The following is a 14104-nucleotide window of genomic DNA, read 5'->3' on the forward strand; positions in this document are numbered from 1 at the left end:
ACCGAGGTTAGCAATAAGTGGATGAAGATAGTCATGAGCCACAAGGGATAAGATCAAAGCCACCATTATGCAAAAAAACATAGGTGTGGACCAAGTTAAATCTTTCGAGGTGGGTTTTGGCAGATTAGATAGATTTTTTTGCTTTTTTTCTTTCAGACCCAATTTGTGAAGGGTACTGCTGCAACTAAACCAGCTTTGAGTAAACATTTGAGGGTTTGGGACGGGCCCCCTACCTACAGGTATGTGCAGTACTTTGAGGTCGTGGGTGATGTGGGAACAACTAGTTCCGGGTTAAGGGTACAGCTTTGTATATTGAAGATTTGTGCTGTATCTTTTCAGATTATGAAAATTGAGGATATACCTAGAGATTGGAGTGTGGCAGTCTCATTGTAGCACCTCAAGAGAAGCCACAGATAAAGCAATCTCAAAATATATCGAGCAATCATCTCTATCTTCCACATAGGACAAGGTGAGAGATAGTATAGCTATAAGGATTAAAATTTTTATTGATTTTATAGTACCTCAAGGCAAAATACTTTTATTTGCATCCACATACGTCCTGGTTTTTAATTTGAGACGATGAGATAGTGGAAGGGATCACTTTCTCCATCGGGTTTGATGCTGGCTGATTCCAGCTACCTCTAAAAAGTTTAATAAGAATACAAGGTGACAAAAGGAGGACTGGGGGTGAGTCTTTTGAGCTGACTTGGAAATGCCACTTCCCTGTTTTTGAACGACCGGGACATATGGTCCAGATTCAACTGTTTTGAAAGACAGTGTGCCAGGTTACTTGAAGTGAGGTTGATGGAGAAAGTGTTTCAGGAGGGAAGTCTTGGTATGTATGCCTGACTAGTCGGCTAAAACAATGAAATATAATAATTTTAGGCCAATAGTAATTTGGATTTTATTAAAAATTTGGAATATGCTATGAAGTTAATTTATAGGTGTGATACAATTAATTGGTGTGTTTAAGATATTTTACAGTTGAACTTAATGATTTGAGGCAATTTGGATGAGTTGCATAGTGTTATCTGTATACTTGTGTTTCATCATACAGGTATTTTTATCCCGTTCTGGCAACATGTATGTTTTGAGTCCTAATACTGGTCTAGAGAGAGATGGTCTAATTGAAATTGTCTAGAGGTATACTAGTTTTCCTAGATGATATTGAACATTTTGTCAACTTATTTATGTAACATGATTTTCAAGCAAATATATTAAAGCTTTTATCATTTTAATGAATTATTCATTTTGTGTTTATTCTGTATTTGTTTTTCTAGAAGAATAAATAGATATATATTCTAAAAGTTTTCTTGTTTTGACCTTGGGTTGACTGCAGGATCCCCCTTGTGTGTATGAGGAACAAAAGATGACTGCTCTCTAAATAGCATGGACTAGAAACAATCCAAAGGAAGATTTTCTTTTCTCTTGATTATTTGAACCCTATTCCTTTGGTATAAAGGGGTTTGTTTGTTTCTATAATTGAGTGCAACCGTTCTCATTCAGGATCTTTCACTGTGAGGTGACTGAGCACCCGTGACCATTAATTTGGAAAATGTCAAAACTTGTGGATTCCCAGATCAGTTTATTCGATTAATTTACCAGAATCCACGTAATAGTACCAAGACTACCACAAATCAGTTGAACCAGGAACAACTAAGATTTTTAATTTAAAGAAAAAACTGATCCACACTCAGCTACACACTGAATCTCATTGAGTATCTAAAACCTGGAGTGATACCATTGAGCTTCAAATTAGAAATGAGCCCGGATCATTCATAGAACAAACTTATTGAAACTTGGACTCGTATTGCAAATCGTTGAAGCCACGATTGGATCATTCTTATCATAGAAACAGCACAAGAAGCGGTGATTATAGAAAAAGTATTAGAAGGGAAAATCTCCGCATTCAAAGAGGCAAAAAAGAAACTTGAACAAGAAACCAATAGCTACAGAGTATTAACATGAACCAATAAATTAAAGGAAGACGTAGGAAAGTTTAATTCGGAAGTGGTTTATCCCTATTTAGGGAAAGAATATTACAATATCAGAAGGGAACAAAGATGGGATAAGCCCAACTCTCAGTGTATTTGAGAGAAGGAAATAAAAGAATCCCCTTCTCCGAAACGTCTGGCTCTAGAAGCGAAGAGGAACATCTTCATGAACCACAGAACAGCAACCAGTCTAGATCAGGAATCTTATGGGCGGGGGTGTGGCTTGGAGCCCAGCGGAGATGGCGGTGCCGGGGTGAGGCTCCCGGACCGGAGCGAGGAAACAGCGCCTGTCTCTTCACATTTCGTCTACTTCGTGGAGACGCATGCGGGTGAATTGACGCTCGCACGGATGCTGCAACGGCAGAAGCCCTTCTGGTAATCTTTGTGGCTTTATTTGGCAATTTGAGCGCATCGGTGAAATCGCGCTATGCCGGCCGCCATTTTGGTTTTTTTCCGTTTTTTTTACCGTGGCTGACAGGACACGAGCTCACAAATGAAGTGGTCTTTCTTCATTATTTTTGCCCTTTTAAACTTCAGTTGGCTATTTTGTCTTCATGTGGGGGCGCAGCAACCTAAGTTTCCCTTATTTTTTCTGGATGTTTCGGGTTGACTAGGATGCAGCCGCCATTTTGCCTCACCTGTTAATTTTTCTGTGACTGCACCTGAACCGCCAAGGTAAGCCCTAATAATTCCAACGGATGCTTCATTTAAGTTAAGAGGTCAGCAACTTTCTATAAGCCAGTGACGCTGCAATTTAACGTTTATTTCCCCATATAGGGGGGGTCCCTGTCTCCTCACATATTGACTGCCTCATTCAGGCTTGCCAGCTATTGTCCTGCGCTGGTAACCAAATAGAATCAAGATCAACACTAGGTCCTATTGCTTATTTTTGTCCACTTTCCTTTCATTTACCTAGTCATTTCTTCTCTTGCTGCCCACCTCGCGCTTCCTACATATTTTTTGAGGTTTGGGTCTGTGTCCTACATTCTGACCATAGCGAATTTATGGGACGCACTAAAGGGACCTCCTATGCCACTTCGAAACCTAAACGCATTTTCATTAAAAATTCAAAAGTCTTTACAGAGCTTTCTCAGTTACTGCTTCAGGTCTCCTCACACCGGATTTGTCACGCAAGTATGGAACCTGCACAGGCCGTCACCGCAAGGCTAATATGAAACGTCAAAAAAAAGACCCCCCCCCCCCCGTCACCACCTAAATCGAATTCTCCGGTTTCCATGGAACTGGTGCAGGAAATACGAGCCCTCAGGCCGTTTATGGAGGAAACTAATTCCAAGTTACAAGTTCTTTCGGATAATTGGTCACAGATGGATGCCAGGCTTACAACAGTGGAACAGAATGTCTCCTCTTTTCAAGACACTACCAAATGTGTTACGTCCTTACAATCCCAGGTATCCACGTTACATAAACAAGTCAAGGACCTTGAAAATCGAAATAGAAGGAACAACCTGTGCATTTATAATCTGGCAGAGGGAGTTGAGGGTACAGATCCTGTCGCTTTCTTCAAGTCCTTCCTCCCGAAAGTTCTTCATTTGCCAGAGGTCCCCATGCTGAACATACAACATGCTCACAGGCTGGGGCGTGTTGCCTCTGCAACAGCGTCCTCACAGAAACCGAGGGGTGTCATTCTCTATTTTTTGGAGTACACTGATTTGTTAAGTTCTAGCTGCTGCTAAAGCTCGTCAACAGATTACCTGGTCAGGAGCTACATTATTCTTTGCGCAGGACTATTCCAGAGCTACGGCGTCAAGACGCAAGGCCTTTCTAGACATGAGACCGGTTCTTCGATCCATGGGAGCTAGATATGGTCTGTACCACCCATGTCTGTTCAAAGTCACCTACAACAACAAGACTACTTCCTATGAGGACCCAGTGCGTCTGCAGAGTTTCATCAATGCACACAAGATATACTTAATGGATTCTTCGAGACCCTCTTCCTCTCATGGAACTTGATTGGTTTGAAATCTCTTGTTAAGACTGTTCTCTTTTATTTTTCCCCAGTTGATTGCAGGAGTTGTTATTTATTTAGATAATTAAGTATATTGTTCCTTCTTTTCTCTTAGAAATGGCTAAATTATTTCTTACCTTTCACGATTTTTCCACAGTCTCGTTTATGTCTTGGCGTGTTTCCCCTTGGTTCCGGTTTGAGCTTCACCGCAAGGCCCGTCTGTTTCATGCTGCTCCACCTTCCCCCAACTTCTCGTTCCCTAATTGTAGGTATGTCTTTCGTTTTTTTCTTTTGTTCAGTATTTCTTTTTTCCCTTATTTTCGCTTCAGGTGTCCCTTCTATTCCTATCCAGTCTTATTTTCTGTCCTACTTATCTTCGTTCACTTTCCTACTTTCTTTCCAGCATATGGCGTCATTATCTTTCCCTCACAAATAAGTTTTGTCTATTTTTTTTCCAGCTTTTCCTCTTTTCCTCAACATTTATGCTATTTGATTCTCCTTATCTTTTATATGAGTCATTTTCCTCTCACTTTCTTTATTCTTACTCATTTACATGCAATGCTGCACTAGTGGAATGGTTATGCGTTTTACAGGTTTGGATCATTATCTTTTTAATTACTTATGTCATTGATTTATTTCATGGAACGTAAGGGGTATGAATTTGCCCATCAAAAGGCAAAGAGTTCTCACCCATTTAGCCAAGTTGAATGCTGACTTGGTGTTTTTGCAAGAGACTCATTTAACGGACATCGAGTCATCAAAACTAAAGAGGGTGGGTGGGAGAAGTTTTCTCATCCCCGGGTGATGGGAAGCGCAACGGTGTAACAATATTATGTCGCAAGTCACTTCCAATCTCATTTGTATCACAAGAATCTGATGGGGAGGGCAGATGGTTGCTTGTCAAATTGTTAAAAGGAGTACCGGCATCTCTTCTTAATGTTTACGCCCCTACTTCGGGCGAGTCCTCCTTTTGGTCTACACTAGCTCGACAGATTGCACATGCTATGGAGGACAATTTTATACTGGCAGGTGACTGTAACCAGGTTTTTGACCCATTTATTGACAGGCATTCCAGATTCCCTTTTGTCCCTACCAAACAGCACAAGTCATTTGTTCATGCCATTACCCAACACAAGCTTCTAGACGCGTGGTGTTTGTGTAACCCTGCAATCAGAGAATACACTTTTTATTCACCTACCCACCACACCAATCTAGGATTGATTATATTTTTGTGTCCCATAACATATCGCAAACACTCACACGTGCAGAGATAGGCCCTATTTTACTTTCAGACCATGCTCCCGTTGTGATTGGTATTGATATTTTACCCAAATCCTTAACCCCTCGGAGATGGCGTTTTAATAATGCGCTTCTCTTAAACCCAGACTTTACTGCTTCTTTCAATGATTTTTCTAATGAATATTTTCAACTTAATCAAACTGATTGCCTATCGTTCTCAACAATATGGGATGCATATAAGGCATCGGCAAGGGACTTTATTATCCGTTATGTTGCTAAGAAACTAAGGTCTGCTCGTTTGCATACCAAGATTCTTCTTCAAGACATCAAAGTTGGAACACTTACTACACATCACACTCAAAGGAATGTCTAGCTGCTCTTATTAATGCTAAACTGCAGTTCAATAAGAAGTCAACAGATGATGCTTCCTTGTACTTGCTGAAATCCAGTGCAAAGTTTTATGGTGGCAAGAATAAGGCCGGGAAAATACTGGCTAAATATCTAAAAGTCAAGCAAAACAAATTGAACATTGACTCGGTCTACGATAGTAATTCCAATCTAAAATTTAAGGATGAAGAAATCTTAAATGAATTCTCCCGTTTTTATCAATCTCTATATTCTTCTGAAACGCAACCCACTGATTCCCTCATGTTTCTTTTCTACTATACCAAAACTGAATCCTTCCTCTCTGGATCTATCCCCTTTGGAATCGGATGTTACGCAGCAAGAGCTGGCAGATGCGCTTCAACACCCTAAAGATAAAGCGCCTGGCCCGGATGGTTTTACTGTTGAATTTTACCTCCATTTTGCTAAGACCCTATTACCTAAATCATACCTCTTGACAGTCTTTTTGCTCCGCCAAGAAATCCTCTGGTTCCTTTTCTGAGGCGCATATTTGTCTCATTCCCAAGGAGGGTAAAGATTCCAAATTCTGTAAATTATAGACCCATTTCCCTAGTTAATATTGATTACAAAATTTTTTCCAAAGCTTTGGCTATTAGATTAGATTCTTATTTGCCAAAATTACTGGGGAAAGAGCAGTCTGGCTTCGTAAAGGGGCGTTTTATCACGGACAATACCCGCCTTCTTTTTAACATCCTGTCTAAATCGTCTCGGCTAACGCACTCCCTAGCAGCAATAGCATTGGACGCAGAGAAGGCGTTTGATAGGGTTGAGTGGACTTACTTGTTCTACACTCTTAACTGGTTCGGCTTTGGTCCTAAATTTATTTCTTTGGCTTCCCTTCTTTATTCTAATCCTCGGGCTGCAGTATGTGCTAATGGTTTAATTTCTTCTTTCTTTGACCTAGGTAGGGGAGTTCGTCAAGGGTGTCCCCTATCCCCCTTTCTGTTCAATCTTGCTTTAGAACCTTTCCTTTCTAAATTACGCCACAATCCCTGCTTACATGGCTTTCAAACTTCTAACTTTCATATTAAAATGGCAGCTTATGCTGATGATATTTTGCTTTTTGTTTCTCAACCAAGCGAATCGATTCCTGCTTTTCTAGCTGAAGTCCAAGCATACTCCTTCATCTCTGGATATAAGCTGAATAACGACAAGTGTGAGATTTTACCCCTAACCAAATTTACTTTCCAACCAGATTATAGTGACTAACTTCACATGGAGCCCCAAGCATATTAAGTACTTAGGATTGTATATCACACCTAATATTTCAGATACAGTGGCACTGTGTATGAGCAAGTGCAATCAGAAGCTTTCGGACCTGACCACTAGATGGCATCCTCTTTACTTATCTTGGTGGGGTCGTTTGGATACAATAAAAATGATGCTGTCACCTATAGTCTTGTATACTATATCTAATATGCCAGTTCCGATTCCTATTAAATCACTTAATAAAATTAACTCTATACTAGTTTCCTTTTTGTGGAATAAAAAAACGCACAGAATGTCATTGCAACGGTTAATTTGCTCCAAAGATAAAGGTGGAGTTAATTTTCCGGATTTCAGAATGTACCACCTAGCATTTCTTGTACACCAGGCATCTTTTTGGTTGCTCGAGTCTACGGGTGACTGTCCTTTATGGACCTCAATCGAATGTCTCTCTATATCTCCCTTTTCTTTTCAGGAATACCTCGCCTTTTCGCGTCCACTGCAATCTATTACGACTCCTATTATCAAACTGACTTCCAAGCTCCTCCGGCTATTGCATCCCCCTACTAAACTTACTAAAGATTTCTTCCTCCAAACACCCATTTGGCATAACAGAAATCTTCTCATTCGCAACAGGCCCTTCTATTGGAAGTCTTGGAGACAGAGGGGATTACTCTGGGTTCACCAATTATTTTCCCATTCCGACTTTTTGTCTTTTCCCTCGCTTAGCCAATCATTTAACCTCCCTCCTTCATTCATCACCAAATATAACCTTCTAAAGGAAGCTGCGATGAATGCTTTCACCCATTTACCCGGCGCATCCAGCTCTTCCAATAATTCCGATTCCCTGCTGCAATTTCACAACATGTTAGAGTACTCATAAAGCTTCTACCAGATACAGTTTCTTGCAGAACATTCACGTAACCAGGCAGAAATAAAAAATAGAGGAAGCAAAGGAACGTGATTTGGCAAACTCCTGTCTGGAAGAGTTTAAGGATTAAGATTCGTAAATCCTCTAGGGCTGCCAGTATCACACAAACATTGTTTTTTATATATAACAGGCTCTTACTAACACCACAGGCCTTGCATAAACGCTTTTCAGATGTACCGGATACATGCTGGACGTGCTCTTCCCCCAAACGCTGACCTGCTCCACATGTTTTCGTGTACACATGTAAGTGATTATTGGAAGCAAGTTTGGACTCAAATTAATCTAATTTTTGGTACTACATGTTCTTTTGCCTTCACCAATGTCTTTCTTGGCAGTCTCTCCTGCCTGGGAAAACACATTGTCCAATGTTAAGATTATCGATTTGCTAATTGCAGTCGCTTTTCAACAAATTACTGTTAATTGGAAAGATTGTACACAAATTTCCTATAGAGCATGGTGGTATGCTGTATGCCATAACCACAGATTGGATACGGCTTTTGTCTATTCCGCACATTTGGCAACAAAACGTCTGGTGTTATGGTCCCCTGTCGCTGCCCTCAAAAATTGAATTCTTTTAGTGAGCTAGAATTTATGATCGTGAGTATATGCTCGATATGACTAGAGACCTTAAAAAAAAAGGAAATGGAGGGTGGTATTTGTCAGCCAATTCCCGAACCTGAGTAACCAGGTGAAACCTAGTTAATGGAACTGGAAAATTCTAAAAAGGTCGTGAACATCGCTTAGACAAACCTTTTTGGGTTCAGGTGCAACAAATATATGGAATTCCCTGAAATACATCTAAAACCACTGATGAAAATACACAAACCACTCTTAAAAAAGCAGTAGGAAACCACAAATGTGGTAATTGCTCATTTTGCGACAATTATATAGTGACCAAGAGATTTTGTTTTAATGCGACCACCCTTACTGCTGGTTCATTAAACAACGGCCGCAGCAAAAATATGGTTTATATCTTGGTCTGCCCATGTGGCTTGGGCTACGTAGGCAAGGTGCCTTGGGAATTGAGACTCAGACTACTGGAACACATTCACGTTACAAAGAGAAAATGCACCATTTACTGATCATTACTTCAGGTTCAACCACGCTTGTGATGACTGTGGTACATTTGAGAGAAAATCAAGATTAACAAGACAGGGAAAGTAACATGAAAAAACAGAAGTGGGAACAATGGTATATGTGCAAATTGGGACACCATTACCTAAAAACACCATGACTATCTGTGGGCATAAGCCAAACACTGTAAGGGTATGTTCTCTTGGTCCACGTCTCCCCTTAAGTATGGTTTGATAGTGCATTCAGACTCATCAGTTTGGTGCAAATCTTAGGGATACATTAAATTCTTACAGGGGACACAAGGTCTCAGATGTAACAAGGTGGTTTGCCTGTTTTCCTTGTATGCAGTTCACCTTTTGGATGTTAATAGGTGAACTTGGAAGGTCTGATGCTTTAGATGCCTTCTTAAATTCTCTTTTTTGCTATTATGAGTATGTTCTACCTGTATATTTTATAACGTTTGAAATGGTGCTAAGGAGCTAACAATTAGGCCTTATAGTACGAATGAGTTCTCTACCTTAGGGCATGGACTAGCTTTTACGATGTTGGTGTTTGCAGGGGTGGTATCTAGTAGGCAAAAACTGTAGCTTTATCGGCTTCATTGCACATTTCAATATAGCTGTCAATTTATTCAGACTTGCAGAAGTACTTCTATGTCTGACTCCAACCTGGTAGAGTCACACCATGCAGGACCTCCGCTGAGGTTAACGAGTATGCCGATTGAACATGGTTAAAAGACAGGATAGGTGAGCTTTGTATCTTGAACTGTCTTCTGGTACATATATAGAGGCAGTCTGACTCAAGTAAGTTGCTTCCAATACTATGCGGCGAACACGCACAGCGCATTAGCACTTTGATAGGTATGTAACCCGATGCATGGGCAAAAACCAGGGGTGACTTAAGAGGTTAGCAATAAGTGGAGGAGGATTAGGCTTTTGAGTAATGAGCCACAAGAGGGATAAGTTCAAAGCCACCATTATGCAAAAAACCTAGGCGTGGACCATGGGCTAAGTTAAATCTTTCGAGGTGGGATTTGGGGGAGTGGATATATATATTTTTTTTCTACTGTTTCTCTTGGTTTTTTTCAGACCCAATTTATGAAGGGTACTGCTGCAACTAAACCAGCTTGTGCCACACGAGGTTTGGGATGGGCCCCCCTACCTACTGGTATGTGAAGTACTTTAGATTGAGGGTGATGTGGGAACAACTAGTTCCGGGCGAAGGGTACAGCATTGTAGATTGAAGGTTTGTGCTATCTCTTCAGATTATGAAAACTGAGGATTTACCTAGAGATTGGAGGGTGGCAGCCTCATTGTAGCGCCTCAAAAGAGAAGCCACAATTAAAGGAATCTAAATATATCTAGCCATCTCTTATATATAGAACGAGGTGAGATAGTATCAGAAGGTCGTAGTTTACAATAATTTAAACTAGAAGGAAAAATTGTAATTGATTTATAGTACCTCAAGGCAAATTAAATTTATCTGCATTGACGGATACTTCCTGACTTTTAACCTAGGAGGAGATAGTGGAAGGGATTACCATCTCCACATTGGTTTTGATGATACTGGCAGATTCCAACTACCTCTAAAAAGTGTAATTAAGAATACGAGGTGACAAATGGAGCATGAGGGTGAGTCTTTTTAACTGACTTGTATACTGCTTCTGTGTTTGAACGACAGTTGAACCTGCACAATATGTTCCGGTTTTGAAAGACCGTGTGCCAGGTTACATGAAGAGTGAGGTTGATGGAGTGACTATGGGATTCAGGAGGGGAGTCTTGGTATGTATGCCCGACTAGTCTGCTAAAACCACGAAATATAATTTTAAGCCAATAGTAATTTGGATTTTATTAAAAATGTGGAATTAACTATGAAGTTCATTTATATCTATAGGTGTGATGCAATTAATTGGTGTGTTTAAGATATTTTACTGCTGAGCTTACTGAATTGAGACAATTTGGATGAGTTACATAGTGTTATATCTGTATACTTGTGTTTCATCATACAGATAGTTTTATCCCTTTCTGGCAACATGTATGTTTTGAGTCACACTTCTGGTCTTGAGAAAGATGGTCTAATTGAAATTTTCCATCGAAACGCATAGATGCCCTTCTACATAATCCGTGTAATGATGAACTACAGATAACAAAGAGGGCACATATTATCGAGTTCCATTTTCTATTGTGAGGAACACGGATGTGTATCTTTTTATGACAAATTGTACGGTCTTTTGTGTGTATTCTCCTGTGCTTTTTTGATGTTTGTCCCTGTATATGAATTGTCTAGAGGTATATTATTTGTGTTGCCTTAGTTGGTATTGATAACATTGTCTCATCTTATTTATATAACGTGATTTTCAAGCAGAATGTTTTTAAAACTCATTTATCAGTTTTTAATGAATGATTAAATTTGTTTTTTCTGCATTTGTTTTTAACAAGTGCAGCGCACATGGAAACAGAAATTAGCACATCCTTGCCAATCTGCCTAAAGGGGGTCCCTCCCCACACAACAGTTCTCGCATGAAACCCATGCACATATGCACTACCCAGCAAAGTTGACTGAGCCACACTGACAAGTAACAGTGCATGATAAATTGCATGCCTGCACCCTAAGCATTTGTAACATGGTGCAGGCCATGGTCAGTAGAGGAGTGTGGAGTTCATCCTTAAAGGAGCAGGTCAAACTCAGACACTGCCTCTTGTACATACAACCCCTGATGTAAAGAAGACATCTGCTGCCAAGCGATGCACAAGTGTCCCAACTATGATTAACCCCATATTTATTCCAACTTGCAACATCTCATCATTGTAAATGCACACAAGTGAAAGGCTCACTGGCTGAAAGGGATAAGTGGCAGTAAAACCAAAGCTGCAGGGTGACTCTCACAATGCAGTGCACAGACACATAAATCTGAGCTTTCACTACAATGTGGTACAAACTAGATCACTTCTAAACAGAGGACACAACTGGTGCCGCTTGTGTATAGAAATTGACCATTCATATTTGACATAGCTCTAAACTGTGATTATGTACAATATCACATCCATGATGTTGTACAAATCACTATCAGGCATTGCCTCCTAAACAGTCAGAATAGACATCGCCATGCAGTCTGCTTGTAAAATCACCAATGCATGATCATACTTGAAACACATTTAACTGCATCTTCCCTTTACATTGCAGAGAGAGAAACATCACCTCCTGTACAGCAGCCTGTCCCACTTCACTGAAGAAGGAATGAGGAACTTGCCACCATCAACCAGGACACTCGCCAACAGCTGCCTTACTCATTTAGCACACCATCTCCGGAAGCAAGGCCAATCAGATGCGTTGTGGAAACTCCATCCCCTGCACAAACCACCCACCAGAAAGCACCTACCTCCACAGCCATCTCCGAGGACCTTAAGCACCCCCTTCTGGCATTTCAATGCCGTGCAGTAGAGGTCCAGCAAGAGATGGCTGGTCTGGGCAGGGTTGTCAGCCTGTGGCCAAACTTGATGCCGTACGTGGGTGTCTGAGTCCCATTCGGGACCACCTACAGAACATCAGACACCTACAGTCCAGTCCTCTCCATGCTATATGACATTCCATGGCTGACATTGCTGGAGTTATGACTCAGACAAGAACAACTGTCCAGTTAGAGTGGCTCCAGCGATTGTCAGCCAGGAGTTGGCCTGCATGCGAATGATAATGGAGCAGATGCAAGCGGAACAAATGGCTGCCAAGTCTGCACACCGAGACGTAGCTAGAATCTTCCATGCCCTGGAGCTGATCATCACTGCATCAAGGTTTGGCATAGATGAATGCTGCTGCTGCTACATCTCCGCCCCTGATGTGTCAGTGCCTCACAATGCTGCAGCCAATCTACCACCATGCACATGTGAGTCACATGACCCATCCGAGCACTAACATGTGGATGAATCTGCATTACTGCAAAGAAGAAAGTGGTAGCATCCTCTGTGCGAAATTGACTTTTTTGCCTTGGATCAGTGCTTAGCATCATGCCCTGAAACATCAGCTTCCACTGTCCCAGATTCACTCTGACACTCACCTTGTACCTCAGTATGGACAGCCATGATTTGTGTTCCCATTGACCCTGCTGACTGAACTCAACGTCTTCCTCAGGACATGTCACTTGTGCAGTACTCTCAGGCCCTCCCCTGGGCATCTCTGGAATGTGGGGCTTGTTTGAGCCAAGTACTGGCCCAGTCTCCCAACAGACAATGCGCAATAAAATAAAAATTTAAGTTACACAGGTGTGTGGTCAATGACCATTCAAGTATAGAAGTCTGTAAAAATGTTGGGTCAGTGAATCCATCAAAATGTACACCAAGGGACATATGAGAAATGTCCATGTTTAACTGTGTCCCAGATAGGCAGTGAGATGACTGGGTATGTGTGAACTAGCTGTGCCTTCATTGCTCAAATACACCAGTCTAGCAAGATCTCAATTTAGTCCTACGTACATGATGGAAATAGGCATGTGTGCATATATGTCCAAGTCAGTCGCATGCCACAAGTAGTGTCTCCCTTCACCATTGCTACTAAGTCTCACTTGGCAGATCTACTCACTCTACGGGATGGACAAAGCTTGTTGTGATGGGGCTTGTTGCATTCCAAGATGGAGCACACCAGATTCACATGGATGATGAATCGTTGGGGCATATGTCTACCAGCTGCTATTGGAACAACAATGCCTGCTTCAGTGAAGTGGTGTTGGCAATAGGGGCTTATTCCATAGTGCAAGACTTCAGTCAGCCCCTTCCTGTGGCCTAACAATGCCTCATAATTAAGGAACCCTCTCATGCTGTGAGCGGATAGGGCAATGTGTCTAGGGATGTGTAGTGCACTGTCAGCATATATTTAGATGCTCTACCACCGTTTCAAGGGTGGCATCACTATGAGCAAATGCCAAAAGTAGCAGCTTGGAGAAGTGGCTATGACACTGGCCCGACAGGGAGCAATGCTACATTCCCCTCCTATGTGTAGCAGAACTGTGGGCTTGATTCGCAAAAGTAATCTGAGCCAAAATCCTCACTTTAACCTTTCGGTATTCACAAAAGGCTTTTAGGAGTAGTAGAGTTAAGATTCCTAACTTTACTACTCCTAAATGCCTTTTGTGAATACCGTAAGTCGTATAGTTAGGATTTTCTCTCAGATCCCTTTTGTGAATCAGGCCTATTCTGCCATAGGCCGTGCACATTTGATCTGCAAAATGACAACATTCTGCATGGGCAGGAGGTTGAGCCTCCATGAAGAGGAACATTCAATTTAAATGATGCTGACACA

At 41.3% G+C, this 14104-nt stretch overlaps 1 protein-coding gene across 1 annotated transcript in view; it reads left to right on the forward strand.

Annotated features, from left to right (window-relative positions):
- Positions 1-13068, forward strand: part of LOC146855155 (uncharacterized) — a 46750-nt gene extending 33682 nt beyond the window's left edge. Inside the window, exons 2-5 of the mRNA XM_085652736.1 lie at positions 4118-4225; positions 9904-9982; positions 10496-10596; positions 11999-13068. Of these exons, the coding sequence (XP_085508862.1) occupies positions 4187-4225; positions 9904-9982; positions 10496-10596; positions 11999-12256 (477 nt within the window). The 5' untranslated portion in view covers positions 4118-4186 and the 3' untranslated portion in view covers positions 12257-13068. The remainder of the gene's footprint in view (positions 1-4117; positions 4226-9903; positions 9983-10495; positions 10597-11998) is intronic.
- Positions 13069-14104: the final 1036 nt, after the last annotated feature.

This window comes from Triturus cristatus, chromosome 4_1, assembly GCF_964204655.1.
Source record: "Triturus cristatus chromosome 4_1, aTriCri1.1, whole genome shotgun sequence".
NCBI lineage: Eukaryota > Metazoa > Chordata > Amphibia > Caudata > Salamandridae > Triturus > Triturus cristatus.